Source organism: Mobula hypostoma, chromosome 4 (assembly GCF_963921235.1).
Source record: "Mobula hypostoma chromosome 4, sMobHyp1.1, whole genome shotgun sequence".
NCBI lineage: Eukaryota > Metazoa > Chordata > Chondrichthyes > Myliobatiformes > Myliobatidae > Mobula > Mobula hypostoma.
In genome coordinates, this window is record NC_086100.1 from 92090933 (window position 1) to 92113185 (window position 22253).

At 45.1% G+C, this 22253-nt stretch overlaps 1 protein-coding gene across 1 annotated transcript in view; it reads left to right on the forward strand.

Moving 5' to 3' along the window:
- Positions 1-22253, forward strand: part of ky (kyphoscoliosis peptidase) — a 48056-nt gene that overhangs the window by 18726 nt on the left and 7077 nt on the right. Inside the window, exon 5 of the mRNA XM_063047312.1 lies at positions 7827-8015. Within this exon, the coding sequence (XP_062903382.1) occupies positions 7827-8015 (189 nt within the window). The remainder of the gene's footprint in view (positions 1-7826; positions 8016-22253) is intronic.

Sequence of the window (22253 nt, forward strand, 5' to 3'; positions counted from 1 at the left end):
AAGAGGAAATGGCAACATTTGCAGACTGACCTTGGTGGAACATGCAGAGAGGAATGGCAATGTGCTGTCTTCACAGCAGACCAGGAGACCCACTCACCTAAGAAGTCAGGAGCATCTGAATGTGATACTCAAAGGCATGGACACAGCACTGGCTAACTGGAGAGGTATGACTGCATCACTGAACCCCAGTATCTCAATCCAAGTGTGTTCCTGAATGTAGTATCTTCATACCTAACCCCCGTTTATGCCACCCTGTAACGTGTCATGTCACACTACTCTTAGCTGACTTGTTGCCGACTGCTTATACATTGCCTCATTAAGATGATTCTGCCATGTGTAGCCTGATCAGGTGATCGTGACATCAATTTTGTGGTCATTTATTGATTTTCCACGACTTTGGCATCACTGGCTAGGTCAACATTTAAGAGTGAGGGCAACACAGAGCCCTTTGGCTCAATGAGTCCATGTAAACTATGGTACACACTCCCACTTACAAACCATGTTCAGCCCATATCCTTCCAAGCTTCACTCCTCCATGTACCTATCCATGAGCTTCTTACCTGCCTCAACAATTCCTCTGGTGTCTCATTCCATACACTGACTATCCTCTGCAAGGAAAATACCACTAATCATGCCCCTTTTAAGTATTTCCCTACACCCTAAACCTGTGCCCCTAGTTATTGATTGATTGAGATACAGTGTGGAACAGACCCTTCTGGCCCTTTGAGCTGCAAACGCTCAGCAATCCCCCAATTTAACCCCAGCCTAATCACAGGACAACTTACAATGACCAATTAGCCTACCAACCAGTACATCAGAGGAATGTGGGAGAAACTGGAGGAAACTGACCTGGTCACAGAGGGAAGGCACCAATCCTTACGGGTAGTAGCAGGAATTGAACCCCGATCACTGATACTGTACAACATTGTGCTAATCACTACACCACCATTTTTTGGACATTCATCTGAACTGTAGCTCAATATTAAACATTTCCATAATGTTGCCCCCTCATTCTCCTACACTCCAAGGAATGGAGACCTAGCTTGTCCTTGCTACCCTTCTTAAACAACAGACACTAGTCACCTTCCATCTTTGGGAACTCCATCAGTGGCTAACATGAATTCATGGAAGTGTTTCCACAAGGGCCTCCACAATTTCTCCTCTCGCCTTCCACAAAGTCTGAGGATGTACACAGTCAGGCCCTGGGGCTTAATTCACGCACAGCTGCATATACATCTCTGGTATTGTCAATGCCCTCCAAAGCACCTCCACCCATTTCCAATCACACACAAGAGAAAATCTGCATATGTTGGAAATCCAAGCAACACAAACAGAATGCTGAAGGAACTCAGCAGGCCAGGCAGCATCTATAGGAAAGAATAAACAGTGAACGTTTTGGGCAGAGACCCTTCTGCAGGACTGGAGAGGTTAAAAAATGAGTTAGATGGTGGGGGAGGGGAGGGAGAAACAAGGTTATGGTAAAACTGGGAGGGGGAAAGGTGAAGTAAAGATCTGGGAAGTTGATTGGTGAAAGAGATACAGGACTGGAGAAGGAGGGAATTTAATAGGAGAGGACAGAAGGCAATGGAAGCAGGAAAAAGGGGGAGGAGCACCAGAGGGAGGCAATGAGCAGGAGATAAGGAGAGAGGGAAAATGGGTGGGGGGCCTTTACTAGACGTTCGAGAAATCAAAGTTCATGCCATCAGGTTGGAGGCTACTCAAACAGAATTTAAGGTGTTGCTCCTCCAAACTGAGTGTGGCCTCATCGCGACAGCAGAGGAAGCCATGGATGCACTTGTCAGAATGGAATGGGAAGTGGAATTAAAATAGGTGGCCACTGGGAGATCCCACTTTTCTGAAGGATGGAGCGTAGGTGCTTGGCCCCAAACAGTCCTTCCAGGTGAGGCAACACTTCACCTGAGAGTATGTTGAGTCAGGTATAGACCCGATATAGATTGGGAGACTGCTTCGCCAAAGCGGGATCTCCCAGTGGTCACCCATTTTAATTCCACTTCCCATTCTGACATGTCCATGCATAGCCTCCTCTACTGCCGCGATTGAGGCCACCCTCAGGATGGAAGAGCAATGCCTTGTATCCTGTCTGGGTAGCCAACAAACTTATGGCACAAACATCGATTTCTCGAACTTCCGGTAATTGCTACCCACCTTTCTCTATTTCCCATCTCATTTTCCCTTTCTCACCTTATCTCCATGCCTGCCATCATCTCTCTCTGGTGCCCCTCCACTTTTTTTCTTTTTTCCATGGTCTTCTGTCCTCTCCTATTAGATTCCCCATTCTCCAGTCCTGTATCTGCTTCACCAATCCCTAGCTTTTTACTTCACCTCTCCCTCTCCCGGTTTCACCTATCACTGTGTGTTTCTCTCTCCCCCTCTCCCCACCTTCTTACTCTGACTCCTCATCTTTTTTTTCTTCTGTCCTGATGAAGGGTCTTAGCTTGAGACGTCAACTGTACTCTTTTTCCATAGGTGCTGCCTGGCCTGCTCAGTTGCCCAGTAATTTTTGTGTGTTTCTCCACCTACTTCCCTCCTCTTGAACCACCATGAGCCACACCAAGGAGTCTGAAGTCCTGCTCTGCATTGATTTCAATGCATGGTGGCCCTGCTGATCTCATTGTACCTTCTCTTTACCTGTTCACCAATTTACTTTTAATAGACCAATAACTTGTTGGCTTTCTTTAACCTTCCTGGCTAGATTCATGTATCCTTAACCTTTCTATGGACATCCAGAGATTCACTTATCCCTGACTTCTTATCAACCCAATATTTCCCATCAACTTAGGCTCCAAATGTGGCAAATTTCATCCCAACGGGAGCACGACACACCTAGGCATCCCAATCGGAACATGAAACATAGAAGCAGAATTAGGCCATTTGGCCCATCGAGTCTGCTCTGCCATTCAATCATGGCTGATTCTTTTTTTCCTTTCCTCAGCCCCACTCACTGGCCTTCTCCCTGTAACCTTTGATGCTGTGGCCAGTTAAGAACCTGTCAATCTCTGCCTTAGATACACCCAACGACCTGGCCTCCAGTGCTGCCTGTAGTGACAAATTGCACAAATTCACCACCTAAGGGAATTTCTACGCATCTCTGTTTTAAATGGAGGCCGCTCTATACAGAGGTTGTGCCTTCTTGTCCTAGACTCGCGCCCCCCACGGGAAACATCCTTTCCACATCTACTCTGTCTAGGCCTTTCAACATTCGGAAGGTTTCAATGGGATCCCCTCTCATCCTTCTAAATTCCAGCGAGTACAGACCCAGAGTATCAAACGTTCCCCGTATGATAACCCTTTCATTCCTGGAATCATCTTTGTGAACCTTCTCTGAACCCTCTCACTGCCAGCACATCTTTTCTTAGATGAGGAGCCCAAAACTGTTCACAATCCTCATGGTGAGACCTCACCAGTGCCTTATAAAGCCTCAGCATCACATCCCTGCTCTTGTGTTCTAGATCTCTTGAATTGAATGCTAACATTGCATTTGCCTTTCTCACCACTGACTCTACCTGTAAGTTAACCTTTAAGTTGTTTTGCACAAGGACTCTCAAGTCCCTTTGCATCTTAGATTTTTGGATTTTCTCCCCATTTATTTCTTCTACCAAATGTACATGACCATGTATTTTCCAACATTGTATTTCATTTGCCACTTTCCTGCTCCCAGGCCTCCCAGCGGGAACACGCTGCTCCCAGGCATTTGATATCACACTTTCAATGCCTCCAACTTGCTGGACTATAAAGAACATCCCACTCAACAAGGGTGTATGCTTGTTGGTACATGAAGGACCCTGCAATAACTGCCAACTTTTACTTTTCCTGATAGTCTCCCATCTACAGTATCTGAAGCCTCTACCTTGGATGTGACCACCTCAGTCAGCCTCATCTATGATTCTCACTCTGCTAGATAATCTTGACTACATCCAACTCCCACTCCAGAAACTTGGCTCACTGCATCAGGAGCTGCAATTTGGAGCACTTCCTGCAGATGTAGGCATCAAGGAAATCCCCTCACTGCCCACATCTTGCAGGAGAAGCATTCCACTGTCCCAAAAGCCATCCTGCTTAAACAACTATGGAACAAAAGTAAAACCTAACCTGCTCCTTCCCACCAAAGCCTCTTGAACTGAGTCCTCAACTCTCCATTTCTGCTGCAAAAGGCTGCTCCACCTAACCTTGCCTTCCTTTTATTGGATAAAGTGCCCTCCAATTCACAGGTCAATGAAACTTGTCTTTTCAAAGTCCTTCTCTCGCTCCACTTACTCATCCCCTCCACACCAGTCTTCCCACTCTTACACTGACTCATTATCACAATAGCCACTCTACTTGAGCCAGCCTTCCTCTTATCTGATACTGTTAATTAGCCAATCATCTATCAGCTAATGATTAGTTGAGTTACCTCTTTAAAAGTGAATCGGACAGCATGTACCAGGACTCAGCTTGTTTCCACTTCGTTACTGTTGCTCCAAATCCAAACACAGAGATTCAGTTCTTTTAAATTGATCTTCTTGCTCTCACTCCAACACCTAACCAAGTGCATCCACAGACCTCATGGAAGGCCAAATCAGAAATCACAGACATCTGCTTTGTTGTTAGCCACTGGCAAATTTCCAGAAGACTGGAGAGTAGCTAATGTTGTTTCATCGTTCAACAAGGGTAGCAAGGGCAGACTGGTGAACTACAGCCTGGTGAGCCTGACTCACCTCAGTTACAGGGAAATTATTTGGTGGAATTCTGAGCAACAAGATCTACCATCGCTTGGATAGTCAACGCCTGATCAGGAACAGTCAGCATGGTTTTGTGCATGGCAGGTCATGTCTGATTAATCGTTTGGACCTTTTTGGAAAGGTAAGTAAGGGTATAGGTGAAGGTAGGGTGGTGGATGTTGTCTATATGGATATTTTAAGGCCTTTGATGAGGTCCAACACGGCAAGCTGATCTGGAAGGTTAGGTCACATGCGATTCAAGCTAGTGAAGTGGATTCAGAACTGATTCGATAGTAGGAAGCAGAGGGTGAGGATTCCAGGTCTATTCTCCAACATGGAACAGAGGGACCAAACAGAGAACAGTGGAGGGGGATTAGTCGTTTAGATGTAATGCAACAAAAAAAATTGTTTCTTGAAGACACAGAAGTGAAAGTGGTTCCTACGAGGATAAGAAAGGGAAGATAAGACGTGGTGGAATCATGCTGTAGCCAGTGGAAGGGCCAAAAGATAGTATGCTAAATGCAGAGGCCAGCAAAATGACAGGCGAGCACCAAGAGAACTCTATCCTAGGTCTTGCTTGGGGATGGGGTGAAAGCAGAAGTGCAGGAAATGAGGGAGATATGGGTGAGGACTCGATCAATCACAGTGAGAGGAAGCCACATTTCCTGAAAAAGCAAGACATCCATGGACCCTGTAACCTTCTCATCCCACCAGATACCCCGCTTCTAATTATGTGAACTGCTCTGCCCTGTTTTTTAGGTACGAAGTGGGTGACCCCATATTTGCTACAAAATGAATTTCATTTCCCATAGTTATCCATTATGTAATTGACTATGTCCAGCTGTAGTGCTTACGGAGATGTCCCCATGTCATCTGCAATCTTGGACAGGAGGGTCTCTGACCTACCTTCTAAATCATGCAGTGAAGAGTCATAACTCCAAAATATATCCTTGAATGAAAGCACCACTCGTATTCAGGGAATGTGGGAGCCTACCCATTATACCCAGTCCCTGTGCTTAATAACCAGCTCAATAACTTATTCAGTTACCATATCTTTAAATTTGGTCACGAGTGTCTTGTACCAAATGCTTTCCAGTATCCTGTATAAATTATCAACTAGATCTTTTCTCTCACCCAGTGACAAGATGTTCAATGATGTAATGGAGTGACATGAGTAGGCAAGTATAAACTTGACCCACAAAGGATACTGGACGCCATTGGCAACAAGTAAAGCCCTGTCCTGAACATTGTCAGCAGTCAAACCTGCCAAAATGAACGATGTTTGTAACTTTCAAAATGCCTAAAAAAAACCCTCAAGAATTAAATAAATCTCTCAAAATAATTAAAATATTGACTTTTTTTTGAAAAGGAATCAACACTTTAAACATTAAAATTTGATGTAAAGATGATTAATTTTGTGAATATAACTACCCCATCCGTTCCCGTTCTATGACATACTACACATTGAGCTCTCTTGAGAGTAGAGTCCTAGACCCTATCCAGGATTTCCCAGGCAGCTGTAATCCAGGGAAACGAGTGCGAAACAGTTGGTGGAGTTCTGGCATGAAAGCTGGTAACTTGAAGCATACCACACCTAAGCTAAGAAGCACCAGCAGTTCCTTGCTGAACCCTTGATACTTCCAGAGGAACTTGGGACAATATCCCATCTGTACAACGTCATCCATAGCTTCAATCGGATTTCCAGATGTTAGGTATCTTCTATAAATCCATGCAATCTTTCTGACCATTTGAAGAGGCATTGCCATGTAACGTTCCTCCTCTGTGGACACTTCCAAATTTTTTGTTTTGCTCCAGCAAAAGGGTCAAGAGGTTAATTTTCATGACTTCTGAATGTCAGGCTTCCTGGATTGTAATTCATTGTTTTTCCTCTTTCATTTTTGTGAAGCAGCGCATCTCTGATTTTCCAGTCCAAAGAAATGGTTCTCAAGAGGACATCACTGAAATATTCTCTGCACTTTCTTGTCAAATGCTGGTTTAGAAACCACTTTCTCCATAGAGTTTGTTATCCTTTAGTGCTGGTATTTTCTTCATTACCTTTATTTGCTCACCATAATTTTGGAAAGTCCCTGTATCTGATCTAGATTCCAGTTCACCTTGTCACCAACATAGATAATTGACAGATAAGCGTAACCACACTTTCAACTGCATGCTGCAGAATTATCTTCCTTTATTGGTATACTCCCAAACAATCAGTATTATTTAGAGTTTAGAAGAATGAGAGAGCAGCTTTCTGAAATGTAAGATCCTGAGTGAGCTTTACAGAGCAGTCTTGAATGAGAAGGTATGTCTTCAGTGTTGGACGCCAGTCACTTAAAAATGAGGTTTGTAGAAGTTTCATCTCACAGATAATGGTGAATCTCTGGATTATGAGGTTCGATCAGTGGGGGTTAGGGTCTTATAGATAATAGTGAACCTCTGGGATTATGAGGTTTGTTCAGTGGGGTTAAGGTCTCACAGATAATAGTGAATCTCTAGATTCTGATGTTCGATCACTGGGGTAAGATTCTTACAGATAATAGTGAATCTCTGGGATTATGGGGTTCGATCAATGGGGGTATTTAAAGTGGTGGTAGATAATGTTTGAAAGATGTGGTTAGTTATAAACTGGCAAAGAGGAGGAGCAAATGATAAACACAAGTAGTTCTGCAGATGCAGAAATCCAATGCAACACACTCAAAATGCAGCCGGTCAAGCAGCGGCTATGGAAAGGAATAAACATTCAACTTTCTGGGTTGAGACCTTCCATCAGGACTGGAAAGGAAGGGGAAAGGGGTGGGGGGTGAAGTCTGGGACAGATCAGTCATGATAAGAGTTAGTATCAGGCTTAACAGGTTGTGGCCTATTCCTGCTCCGTGTTTCTTGTATTTTCTCTGCTCTTGGCTGCAGAAAAGATGGTAGCTTGAGTTAGTGAGAACATGGATTGTTCTCAAGGCTACAGTGACTGTATTTGGTTGTTGCTCCTTCACCCTTACAATGCATGTACTGTATCATTATGACCATTAAAGTTTGAAAGAGATAGCAGCTTATTTTCACAAGTGTACCTGGAAGTGGTTACTGACCAAATGTACATTAACCACCACAAATTAGCATTGCAGCTGTAGAGTGTACTGAAATCTCCGGATATTCCAAAGGCTATAACTACGATATGGGGAAGAAGTTCAAAGGGGATTCGGATCATGCATGGAATGCGGTGTTTCTGGAGGGGAAGTGGCACCTCCTGGACAGCACGTGGGGAGCTGGTCATGTTAATGAGACCTGCACCAAGTTTACCCGCAAGTAAGTCATGCTTCTCGCTCATGTCCCGCATTGACAGAAAGAAAAAAATAAAGCAATGACAACATGTTCTTTTTTAACTTTTAGTCCTGTTAGCTTGTAGTTTCCATGTCTTACCTGAGGTGTATTGGGGAGTCTGTATATACTTGGTTTGTGTATATTTACTGGTCTGTGTGTACTAGGTGTGGTCCGTGTGTACTGTGGGAGGTCTATGTGTACTGGGGGAGATCCGTGCGTACTGGGTGTGGTCTGTGTGTACTGGGTGTGGTCTGTGTGTACTGGGTCAGGTCTGTTTGTACTGGGTGTCGTCTGTGTGTATTGGGTGTGGTCTGTGTGTACTGAGTGTGGTCTGTGTGTACTGGGTCAGGTCTGTGTGTACTGGGTGAGGCCTATGTGTACTGGGTCAGGTCTGTTTGTACTGGGTGTGGTCTGTGTGTACTGGGTCAGGTCTGTGTGTACTGGGTGAGGCCTATGTGTACTGGGTCAGGTCTGTTTGTACTGGGTGTGGTCTGTGTGTACTGGGTCAGGTCTGTGTGTACTGGGTGAGGCCTATGTGTACTGGGTCAGGTCTGTTTGTACTGGGTGTGGTCTGTGTGTACTGGGTCAGGTCTGTGTGTACTGGGTGAGGCCTATGTGTACTGGGTCAGGTCTGTTTGTACTGGGTGTGGTCTGTGTGTACTGGGTCAGGTCTGTGTGTACTGGGTGAGGCCTATGTGTACTGGGTCAGGTCTGTTTGTACTGGGTGTGGTCTGTGTGTACTGAGTGTGGTCTGTGTGTACTGGGTCAGGTCTGTGTGTACTGGGTGAGGCCTATGTGTACTGGGTCAGGTCTGTGTGTACTGGGTGTGGTCTGTGTGTATTGGGTGTGGTCTGTGTGTACTGAGTGTGGTCTGTGTGTACTGGGTCAGGTCTGTGTGTACTGGGTGAGACCTATGTGTACTGGGTCAGGTCTGTTTGTACTGGGTGTGGTCTGTGTGTACTGGGTCAGGTCTGTGTGTACTGGGTGAGACCTATGTGTACTGGGTCAGGTCTGTTTGTACTGGGTGTGGTCTGTGTGTACTGGGTCAGGTCTGTGTGTACTGCGTGAGGCCTATGTGTACTGGGTCAGGTCTGTGTGTACTGAGTGTGGTCTGTGTGTACTGGGTCAGGTCTGTGTGTACTGCGTGAGGCCTATGTGTACTGGGTCAGGTCTGTTTGTACTGGGTGTGGTCTGTGTGTACTGGGTCAGGTCTGTGTGTACTGAGTGTGGTCTGTGTGTACTGGGTCAGGTCTGTGTTAACTGGGTCAGGTCTGTGTGTACTGGGTGAGGCCTATGTGTACTGGGTCAGGTCTGTTTGTACTGGGTGAGGCCTATGTGTACTGGGTCAGGTCTGTTTGTACTGGGTGTGGTCTGTGTGTACTGGGTCAGGTCTGTGTGTACTGGGTGAGGCCTATGTGTACTGGGTCAGGTCTGTTTGTACTGGGTGTGGTCTGTGTGTACTGGGTCAGGTCTGTGTGTACTGGGTGAGGCCTATGTGTACTGGGTCAGGTCTGTTTGTACTGGGTGTGGTCTGTGTGTACTGGGTCAGGTCTGTGTGTACTGGGTGAGGCCTATGTGTACTGGGTCAGGTCTGTTTGTACTGGGTGTGGTCTGTGTGTACTGGGTCAGGTCTGTGTGTACTGGGTGAGGCCTATGTGTACTGGGTCAGGTCTGTTTGTACTGGGTGTGGTCTGTGTGTACTGGGTCAGGTCTGTGTGTACTGGGTGAGGCCTATGTGTACTGGGTCAGGTCTGTTTGTACTGGGTGTGGTCTGTGTGTACTGGGTCAGGTCTGTGTGTACTGGGTGAGGCCTATGTGTACTGGGTCAGGTCTGTTTGTACTGGGTGTGGTCTGTGTGTACTGGGTCAGGTCTGTGTGTACTGGGTCAGGTCTGTGTGTACTGGGTGAGGCCTATGTGTACTGGGTCAGGTCTGTTTGTACTGGGTGTGGTCTGTGTGTATTGGGTGTGGTCTGTGTGTACTGAGTGTGGTCTGTGTGTACTGGGTCAGGTCTGTGTGTACTGGGTGAGGCCTATGTGTACTGGGTCAGGTCTGTTTGTACTGGGTGTGGTCTGTGTGTACTGGGTCAGGTCTGTGTGTACTGAGTGTGGTCTGTGTGTACTGGGTCAGGTCTGTGTTAACTGGGTCAGGTCTGTGTGTACTGGGTGAGGCCTATGTGTACTGGGTCAGGTCTGTTTGTACTGGGTGAGGCCTTTGTGTACTGGGTCAGGTCTGTTTGTACTGGGTGTCGTCTGTGTGTATTGGGTGTGGTCTGTGTGTACTGAGTGTGGTCTGTGTGTACTGGGTCAGGCCTGTGTGTACTGGGTGAGGCCTATGTGTACTGGGTCAGGTCTGTGTGTACTGGGTCAGGTCTGTGTGTACTGGGTGAGGCCTATGTGTACTGGGTCAGGTCTGTTTGTACTGGGTGTCGTCTGTGTGTATTGGGTGTGGTCTGTGTATACTGAGTGTCGTCTGTGTGTACTGGGTCAGGTCTGCGTGTACTGGGTGTGGTCTGTGTGTATTGGGTGTTATCTGTAAGTATTGGGTGTGGTCTGTGTGTACTGGGTGTAGCCTGTGTGTACTGGGTGGACTATGCCTAGAGTCATAGACCACTATAACACAGATATGGGCCACTGCTCCCTACCATGATGTCCACCCCCTATCTACTTCCAATTTCCTGCATTTGGGCCATATTCCGCTTAGCTCCGCCCCTCCATGATCCACCCAAGTAGCTCTTAAATAATACTTTTGTTCCTGCCTTAATCTCTTCCTCTGGCAGCTCATTCCATATACTCTGTGTGAATATATTGCTCCTCAGATCTTTTTTAAATCACACCCCCCTCTTCCCAAACTAAATCTATGCCCCTTAATTTTGGGCTCCATCATCCAGGGTAGAAGACTGCTGCCATCCAACTTCTCATGATTTTGCAAACCTCAATATGTCAGCGCAGCACACACGAAATGTTGTAAGATCTCAGCAGGCCAGGCAGCATCAACAGTCGACATCTTGGACCGAGACCCTTAATCCAGACTCATAATGTCAACCCTCATTTCCTATGTTGCAAGGAATGGACCTTGGCTGCCACATCTCTCCCTATGCCTCAAGCTGTCTGGTCCAGCAACATCTTTGTCAATCTTTTCTGCACTCTTCCAGTTTTAATCACATTTCCCCTCCACCAGGATGACTAAAACTGCACATAGTCCTCAAAGTGTGGCCACTCCAACAACTTATACAACTGCAACATAATGTCCCATTTTACCACCATGTGTACACTTGTACTATATCTGTTCCATCACACTCCCTACCATTCATAGTAGTTTGACTTTCCAAAATACATCACTTCACAACCATTATTGAAATTCATTTAAACTAACCTCATTCACCAGGAGTTGGAATTTAGCTTCCTATGCCCTGGAAATTCAAAAGCTCATCTAAGTATTTTTAAAATGATTTAAGAGTACCTGTCCCTGGCACCTACTTGGGCAGTGTATCCACATACCAAACACAATGGGGAATGCAGTTTACTCCACTTTCCTCTGACCCAGCAACTCCTCACATTAAACCTATTCTCTTTGGTTTCTAACATCTCCATTACGTGGAAGAGTTTTTCATTATCCACATTATGAATGCATCTCATCATTATGTATACCACTGTGGTCTCAAAGTGAGAGAGTATTGTGGTATATTTGTATGTAAACATCTAACAGACTCATCTGTGAAGCATCAGAGCTGAGAGGAAAACTGATAAAAGTTTATAAAATTACGAGAGGCATAAACAAGGTAGAAATGTTGAATATTAGAAGTTCAAAGTTGTCTAATGTTCAAAGTAAATTTATTATTGAAGTACGTATATGTCACCTGAAATTAATTCACAGTAGATATAAATAAACAACAATCAAAAACACGAAAAAAGACACAGAAACAAAGACAAATAACCAATGTGTATAAAGAGACAATTTGTGCAAATACAATAATAAATAAGTAATAAATCTGATTGAGAGTATGAGTTGTAGAGTTCTTGAACGTGAGTTTACAGGTTACAGAGTAGTTCAGTGCTGAGGTGAGTGACGTTCAGGAGCCTGATGGCTGAAGGGTAGTAACTGTTCCTGATCTGCTGGTGTGGGATCTAAGGCTTCCCAATGTCAGCAGTGAGGAGAGAGAATGGCCTTGATGGTGGGGCATGCAGGCAGAGCATCCCAGGCAGCCACCACTCTGTAAAAATCTTGCCCCTCACACCGCTTTTGAGCTTACCCTTCACCTAATGCACACCCTCTCGTATGAGACATTTCAGCCCTGGAAAAATAGTCATGTCTGTCTACTCTCTATGCCTCTCATAAACTTGTAAACCTCTATCAAATGTGCCATCAGCCTCCACCACTTCAGAGAAAACAACACAACCTATTCTCATAAGACATGCTCTCTAATCCAGGCAGCATTCTGATAAATCTCTGCATTCTCTCTAAAGCTTCACACTCTTCCTATAATGAGATGACTAGAATGAATACAAATCCCATGTGGTCTAACCAGAGTCTTACCAAGCTGCAACATTACATTGCAGTTCTTAAACTCAGTCACTCAACTAATGAAGGTCAACACACCATACCCCTTCTTAACCACCCTATCAATGTGTGCTGCAACTTCTGTTGCCATTTCAATTCCAGATCAAACCCACCTGTTAAAGTGCAACAAGACATTTGAAATAAAATAAAATGCAGCGAGGAATGGTGGGGTTACAAAAAGTATGTGTTCTTCGGGAGGGAAGACACGATCAAGTTTTAAAAAGAGGCAGTAAACGGAGGAATTCGTAGTTCATAAACAGTGAGTACTGAGTGATAATAATCATTTTAAAAAATCAGAAATGGCTGGCTACATGATGAATTTGATTACACAACAGATAATCGGCTCATGTTTATTGAGTTATCGGAACAGTGTTTTGAAGCAAGTGAAATAGACAATGAGATACGAGTGCCAATTATGCTGAGTTTAAAGGCATACAGTTTGCTTTGAAGCTTGCCTGCTCCAAGCAAACCATTAGAAATGAGCTTTGCTGCTATTGTCAAAGTAATGCGGGAACACTTAGAATGGAAGCTATTGTTGATAGCAGAACACTTTAAATTTCAAAAGCAGAATCAAAAAGAAGGCGAGTCTACTTCAGTGTACGTAGCTGAATTGAAGCAACTGAGTTCAATGATGGCCTGAATGATACACTAAGAGATTGTTCAGTTTGTGGAATCTTAAAAGAAAGCATTCAAAATTGGCTCCTAACCGAAGCACAACTTACCTTCAAAAGAGCAGTTGAAATGGCTGTTTCAAGGGAAGCCACAGAAAAGAGACACAATTGAGTGCAGTCAGCATTGAAAGTGGGTGTGAACAAAACTACAATGTCTAAACAGAAACCAGAATGGCTGAAAAAATTGTGCTACCACTATGGCAGGGGTTCACATTTACCAAACAAATGCAGATTTAAAGGTGAAACTTGCAAAAAATGCAACAAGGTAGGACCATAAAAAGAATGTTGGGCGAACAAAATTAAGTGGACTGCACAGAGAAGAGAAAAAGATGAAAAGTTAAGTTGCAGTTTTAGAAAGAGCACTAATCTGCACGCTGTTGCTGAAAGATCTGATAATGATGAAAGTGGCCAGGAGTGAGTGCCCTTGAGATTCACAACATGAGAATTAGCGATAGACAAGCAATATGGCTTACACCAGAAACAAATGGCAACTTAATTAAAATGGAATTGGACACTGGTTCAACTGTTTCAGTCATTCCACAAAATTAGTTTGAGAAGCATTTCAAAGGTACTAAATTTAGGCCTGCAGAGTTTATTCTGGAGAAAAGATAACTCATGTGAGAATGACATTTGTACCAGTGAAATACAACAACCAACAAGCAGATTAAGCTTGTATGTGGTAAAAACAGAAGGACCAGCATTGTAGAAGTGTGACTGGCTGAGACAACTACAGCTTGATTGGAAATCCATCCACCAATTGCATGCTATGTCCCTGCAATAAGACATAGGAGTAGAATTAGGCCATTTGGCCCATTGACTCTGCTCCATCATTCAATTATGGCTGATCCTTTTTTCTTCCCTCCTAAGCCCCACTCACTGGCCTTCTCCCCATAACTGTTGGTGCCATGTCCAATCAAGAACCTATCAAGCACTGCCTTAAATACACCCAACAACCTGGCAATGAAGCCAATTAGATAAGATTAGATTATGAGGACACGCAGTCCTCTTTTATTGTCATTTAGTAATGCATGCATTAAGAAATGATACAATATTCCTCCAGTGTGATAGCACAAAAACACAGGACAGACCAAGACTGAAAAACTAACAAAAACCACATAATTATAACATATAGTTACAACAGTGCAACAATACCATAACTTGATGAAGAACAGGCCATGGCACAGTAAAAAAAAGTTCAAAGCAAATTAAAACTGAAAGCAAATTAAGTGTGTTACGATATACTTCCGACCATGCCAGCTTCTGAGATTTAAGTACTCCAACTTTCTGGCATACGGATAACTGGCACAGCCTCTTTAAAGGCTTAGGATGTTCTCGTTAATTGATAATCATGTTTTGGGTGCCAAGAATGGAGTATTTAAGGAACACCTGAACATAGGCTGAGCTTACCAGTGATTTGTCTAGCATTTGTTTTGTGCTCAGATTCTCGATCCTGTTTTAGATCGTGTCTCAGTCCCAGCCTCGGAGACTCCAGCATTTGGGTCCAAGCCATCCTTGTCAAGGACTCTCTTCACAGTACGATTGAGCCAACATGAGCCAGCAGGGCTGTCAGTGTCTATCATCCGCTGTGACCAGCCACAGCGAAGATATTTCCAGACAGAGCCTGGAGATTCACCACCTCCAGGTAGACATTGGTTAATTTTTGCAAGGAGGAAGCCAGAGTCGCTTGGGAGAACCATTCGGTCCCGGTCCCGGACAGATTCAACGGTAACCCGGGGTCTTGCCACAGCTTGCTCATTCAATGCTTGTTAGTGTTTGAACTTCAGCCATCCCAGTTCCCAGTGCAGAAAAGTGGCCTTCATTATCTCTCTCCTGACTGGAAGAGCCCTGGTCTGGGCAACCACGCACTGCGAACTTAGGTCAGAGATTTGCTCAGATTTGGTCGTCATGAAAAAAGTGCTTCATCACCCCACCGGAGCCTCAGACTGCCTGCTGAGGTTTCAATGGGGGTGGGGGGGGGAACGCAGAAGATGGTCAGTGACCAACTACATGATCGAATTTTGAAATTTCAGACCTTGGCCTACGAGAGGGGCTAGAATGGGGAGGCCTTGGCCACGCTATACCGCCACGGACTCCGAGACAAACTGAAGGATGCCCTTGCCTCGGGAGAGCCAACAGAGAACTTAAGAATTCTCATCGACTAGTCCATCTGTCTCGATAGTCATCTGGCAGAGTGAAAGTGGGACCACTTCAGGAGATCGAAGGGAGCAGGTCCAAGCCTAGTTCCTATGCATTGCAGTACCACTCCATGACCCATCCATCGCCTACTCAAGATCCAGTCAAACCCACGCAGACCAGTGGCACTGGAATCTCTGCTGACGAGATATCCCAGTGTTGGAGTCAAGTTTGCTGTTTTTACTGCAGGGGAAGCAGGTCACCTACAGGCCGAATGTCCGAAGCTGCACCCACCTGGGGAACTGCTAAGACTGTCCAGTGTCAGGTACGGCCAACCCCCAGATTCTGGTTTCGTGCTGAAGGTGGAGATCAATTGGGGGAACAACTTGAGGCAGATGAAGGTTTTCTAGGGCAGCCAGTAGTTTTCTGGCTTTAGAAACTGCCTGTCAGTTCGACATACCATTGCGAGAGTTGAGCCAGTCCTTGCCTGCAACTGTCTTGGATGGCTGACAGCTAGGTCCCGGACTGTGGAATTGTAGATGAGGTTAGGTGATCATGTGGACAACATTAGTTTCTACATTATTGGCTCTCCACTCATACCCCTGATCCTGGATACCCTTGCCTGTCTCGACATAACCCATCCATGCACTGGAGAGAGGGGAGAACCTTTGCTTGGTTTAGTCAATGTAAGACGGTTTGTTTGCAGTGTGATATTCCAACACCCAGACTCTCTAGTGACCAGTGACCTATAATGCGGCAGACTTCAGTGTGAGGGACCCGAGACCTTCTGGAGACCTAGTCCAGTCCTCATGAGTGGACAAGCTGGTATGGCCCATGGGACAGTGCAAGTCCCACACAGGAACTAGAGAGAAGGAATTTTTGGGTCAGGAGAAAACCTGGGAGACTTGCTACTAAGCTGAAGGGAACCTGACGCCAGGTCTCAGGACTTGCTGTGTGAAGAAGAAGGTGGTACTTTGTAGAAACGTATCACAAGGAAGGCCTCCCCATGACCACGCAGTTTTCTCCAGGTTCTCCGGTACCTCACACAGTCCAAACACATAGGTTAATTGGCCTTTATAAGTTGTCCCGTGATTAGGTTCAGGTTAAATCGGGGGTTGTTGGGTGGCGCAGTTCAGAGGACCGGAAAGTCCTATTCCATGCTGTATTTCTAAATGAAATAAATAGAAATATTGGATTCGGATTAATGGAATTCACCACTGTAAGGAAAGTCTTGGTCATACTGTATGTAACGTTGCTTTGGATTCACACGGGTAAGTTGGATAACTTGGTTTAGGCCAGTGCCTAAGGCTCGAATTGCACGATGACAATGTTTTATTTTTTGATTCTATTTTAGTGATACAGCACAGTGGTCCTTCCAGCCCCTTCAAGCAGCACCACCCCAGTAACCCCAACAAATCCAATTGACCCTAACCTAATCGCAGGACAATTTACAATCACCAATTAACCTACCCACTACATCTTTGGCCTCTGGGAGGAAACCAGAGCACCTGGGTGCACCCCAATAGCATGATCGGCAGCAATGCTTCACTACCAGATGAACTCAACACCTTCAATGCCCACTTTGAAAGGGAGAACACAACTACAGCTGTGAAGATCCCTGCTGCACCTTATGACCCTGTGATCTGTGTCTCAGACGCTGATGTTAGACTGTCTTTAAAGAGAGTGAACCCTCGCAAGGCAGAAGGTCCCGATGGAGTACCTGGTAAGGCTCTGAAAACCTGTGCCAACCAACTAGTGGGAGTATTCAAGGACATTTTCAACTTCTCACTGCTAAAGGCAGAAATTCCCACTTGCTTCAAAAAGGCAACCATTATACCAGTGTCTAAGAAGAGTAATGTGGGCTGCCTTAATGACTATGGCCTGGTAACACTCACATTGATGGTAATGAAATGCTTTGAGAGTTTGGTCATGACTAGACTGAACTCCTGCCTCAGCAAGGACCTGGACCCATTGCAAATTACTTATCGCCACAATAGGTCAATGGCAGAAGCAATCTCAATGGCTCTCCACACAGTTTTAGACCACCTAGACAACACAAACACCTACGTCAGGATGCTGTTCATCGACTATCGCTCAGTATTTAATACCATCATTCCCACAATCCTGACTGAGAAGTTGCAGAACCTGGGCCTCTGTACCTCCCTCTGCAACTGGATCCTCAACTTTCTAACCAGAAGTCCACAGTCTGTGTGGATTGGTGATAACATATCCTCCTCGCTGAGGATCAACACTAGCACACCTCAGGAGTGTGTGCTTAGCCCACTGCTCTACTCTCTGTATACACATGACTGTGTGGCTAGGCATAGCTCAAATACCATCTATAAATTTTCTGATAATACAACCATTGTCGGTTGAATTGCAGGTGGTGACAGAGGGCATACAGGAGTGAGATATGCCAACTAGTGGAATGGGGCCGCAGCAAAAATCTGGCACTCAACGTCAGTAAGATGAAAGAGCTGATTGTGGACTTCAGGAAGGGTAAGACAAAGGAGCACATACCAATCCTCATAGAGGGATCAGAAGTGGAGAGAGTGAGCAGCTTCAAGTTCCTCGGTGTCAAAATCTCTGAGGATCCAACCTGGTCCCAGCATATTGATGTAGTCATAAAGAAGGCAAGACAGTGGCTATAATTTATTAGGAGTTTGAAGAGATTTGACATGTCAACAAGTACACTCAAAAACTTCTATACTTTATACTTTATACCTTATTGTCGCCCAACAATTGGTACTAGAATGTACAATCATCACAGCGATATTTGATTCTGTGCTTCACGCTCCCTGGATTACAAATATTAAATATTATAAATAGTTAAAATTAGTAAATATTAAAAATTTAAATTACAAATCATAAATAGAATATAGAAAAATGGGAAGTAAGGTAGTGCAAAAAAACCGAGAGGCAGGTCTGGATATTTGGAGGGTACGGCCCAGATCTGGGTCAGGATCCGTTCAGCAGTCTTATCACAGTTGGAAAGAAGCTGTTCCCAAATCTGGCCGTACGAGTCTTCAAGCTCCTGAACTTACTCCCGGAGGGAAGAGGGATGAAAAGTGTGTTGGCTGGGTGGGTCATGTCCTTGATTATCCTGGCAGCACTGCTCCGACAGCGTGCGGTGTAAAGTGAGTCCACAGACGGAAGATTGGTTTGTGTGATGTGCTGCGCCATGTTCACGATCCTCTGCTGCTTCTTTTGGTCTTGGACAGGACAACTTCCATACCAGGTTGTGATGCACCCTAGAAGAATGCTTTCTACGGTGCATCTATAAAAATTACTGAGGGTTTTAGGGAACAGGCCAAATTTCTTTAGTTTTCTCAGGAAGTAAAGGCACTGGTGGGCCTTCTTGGCAGTGAACTCTGCTTGGTTGGACCAAGTCAGGTCATTTGTGATATTGACCCCGAGGAACTTAAAGCTTTTGACCTTTTACACTTGCGCACCACCGATGTAAATGGGGTCATGCGGTCAGCTACTCCTTCTGACGTCAACAACCAATTTTTTTCGTCTTGCTGACGTTGAGGGATAGGTTATTGTCTTCACACCATGCCACCAGGTTCTTAATTTCCTCTCTGTACTCAAACTCATCATTACCCAAGATACGGCCTACAATTGTGTCATCAGCAAACTTATATATTGAGTTTGATGGAAACTTGGCTACACAATCATGGGTGTACGGTGAGTACAGCAGGGGGCTGAGTACACAGCCTTGTGGGACACCGGTGCTCAGAGTGATTGTAGAGCAGCGGTCCCCAACCACCAGGCCGCAAAGCACGCGCTACCGGGCTGCGTGGGAATGATATGATTTGGTGATTTGAGTCAGCTGCACCTTTCCTCATTCCTTGTTATGTCCACTGTTGAGCCATTACCCATGCGAGGTCATCACCCGCTCGTCATCCATGTCAGCGCGGGAAGAAGATCAACTCCTCGAGCTTGCAAATGACGGCGGGCTGAAAAGTATGTTTGACTTAACATCTCTGCCGGCATTCTGGATCAAAGTCAAGGCTAAATATCCTGAGATAGCCAGGAAAGCACGGAAAACGTTGTTTCCATTTCTAACATATCTCTGCAACGAATACAACGAAAACTAAATTGCGGAATAGACTGGATATAAGGAACCCCCTTCGAATATCGCTGTCTCCCATCACCCCTCGATAGGACCGTCTCGTTGCAGGAAAACAAGCCCAGGGCTCCCACTGATTCGGCGATATTAGTGTGTTGCAATGATTTTATACGGGGAAAATATGCGCTGTGTGTCTAATATCCAAACGTTATTTAAAATGTTATGATGCTATTGATTTATATAACAATTACAGCACGGAAACAGGCAATCTCTGCCCTTCTAGTCCGTGCCGAACGCTACTCTCACCTAGTCCCACCAACCTACACTCAGTCCACAACCCTCCATTCCTTGCCTGTCCATATACCTATCCAATTTTTCTTTAAACGATAATATCGAACCTGCCTCTGCCACTTCTACTGGAAGTTCGTTCAACACTAACTTGTCCTCCCCAATAATTGACTTATCACTATATTCATGCGAGGAAAATATGCGCTGTGTGTTTAATATTAAATTCGTTAGATAAATCCTTTTAGAAACGAAACTGAGTGTATTAGCCACTTATCACTGATATTCCAGTCGTGATTAACACCCCCCCCCCCGAACAGAATTGCAAAAACGATTTGTGGAAAAAATCGTACATGCATGCGCAAGTTACGCATGTGCGCTGGTGCCCGCGCAAGGCTTCATGGTCATTGTAGTCTTTCTCGGTGTAAACCCAGCGTCTTTGACTGCTGCTCTTGTCCGTTGGCAACTCTACCACCACCTCCCCCCCCCACCGCCCCCCCCCGGTCAGCTGGTCCGCAAGAATATTGTCAATATGAAACCGGTCCGCAGTGCGAAAAAGGTTGGGGACCCCTGTTGTAGAGGAGAGCTTGCCCCCTATTTTTACAGCCTGGGTCCTGTCTGTGAGGAAGTTGAAGATCCAGCTGCAGATCTGAGTGCGAAGGCCCAGGTTCCGGAGCTTAGGAATCAGTTTATTTGGAATGATGGTATTCAAGGCAGAGATGTAGTCAATGAAAAGAAGCTTTACATATGCGTCTTTATTCTCCAGGTGTTCTAAGGAGGAATGTAGGGCCAGAGAGATGGCATCTGCCGTTGACCTGTTGCTCCAGTAGGCGAATTGCAAAGTGTCGAGGTTGACCAGTAGGCTGTGGTTGATGTGTACCATAACCACACATAGCAATTGATGTCAGAGCTACAGGTCGATAGTCATTCAGACATGCCACCTTGCTCTTCTTCGGCACTGGGGTAATCGTTGCCTTCTTAAAACACGAGGGGATCTTAGACTGAAGCAAGGAGCAGTTGAAGATGTCAGCAAACACTCCAACTAGCTTGCTTGCACAGGCCTGGAGAACCTGTCTTGGGACATCATCTGGGCCGGTCTCCTTCCTTGGATTTATCTTCAAGAAGGCCCTTCTAACGTCCTCCTCGGTGACGATGAATCTCGATGCCACCAGGTCCGGTTCATCTGGAGGGAGCGGGACGCTCCTCTTCTGTTCAAATCTTGCATAGAATACGTTAAGTTCATCAGGAAGAGAACGCCACAGTTATTGATATTCCCAGCCTTTTCTTTGCGCCCAGTGATCTCATTTAGACCCTGCCATAGTCTGCTGGCATCCCTTTGGTTAGCCTGGGCTTCCAACTTGGGTCTTGGCACTCTTAATGGCTATAGTTGTACCTTGGAGAGCATTCTGACAGCCTGCATCATTGTCTGGTATGGAGGGGCTACTGCACAGGACCGAAAGAAGCTGCAGAAGGTTGTAAATCTAGTCAATTCCATCTTGGGTAGTAGCCTACAAAGTACCCAGGACATCTTTAAGGAGTGGTGTCTCAGAAAGGCAGCATCCATTATTTAGGACCTCCAGCACCCAGGGCATGCCCTTTTCTCACTGTTATCATCAGGTAGGAGCTACAGAAGCCTGAAGGCACACACTCAGCAATTCAAGAACAGCTTTTTCCCCTCTGCCATCCGATTCCTAAATGGACATTGAAGCTTTGGACACTACCTCATTTTTTTTTAAATATACAGTATTTCTGTTTTTTGCACATTTTAAAAAATCTATTCAATACATGAAATTGATTTGTTACTTATTATTATGTTTTATTTTATTTTATTTCTCTGCTAGATTATGTATAGCATTGAACTGCTGCTGCTAAGTTGACAAATTTCACGTCATGTGCTGGTGATAATAAACCTGATTCTGATTGTGGTGCATTCCATGGAGAGGACATACAGAGAATGGTGCTGGAATTGAACTCCAAACTCCGGAATGCCCCAAACTATAGTAGTGTCTCCCTAACCACTATGCTACCATGGTGCCTAGCACCATGTAAATTTCTGTCTTTACAGCCCCCAGACTCTGTGTCCTTGCTACTTTGACTGTTTCTTGCAAGTCTTATTCATCCTGGAGAGGTAGTGACTCACCATCCGAAGGAGAGAGTAGAAGACGACCAGCAGGAAGTTTCCATGCCGAGTTGCAACCATATAAAAAACGCTGTCTCAGTCACTAGTATTGGCAACTGACTCTATCAATCACATCAGAGCAAAAATCAAACACTGAAATTGAAACAGGAAATGCTGGAAACACTTAGCAGCCTAGGCAATATCTGTGGAAAGAAAGACACGATAGTTTCAGTTCCAACATCATTCTGACCTGACCTGTTGAGTGTTTCGGTACTGTCTATTTTTATAATTGTATATTTTCCTTCAACAATGATGAAGCTGAAGTGATATGGATACAGGATATGGTCTCACTTGTACAAGAGACAATTGACTGTGCAAACTCAC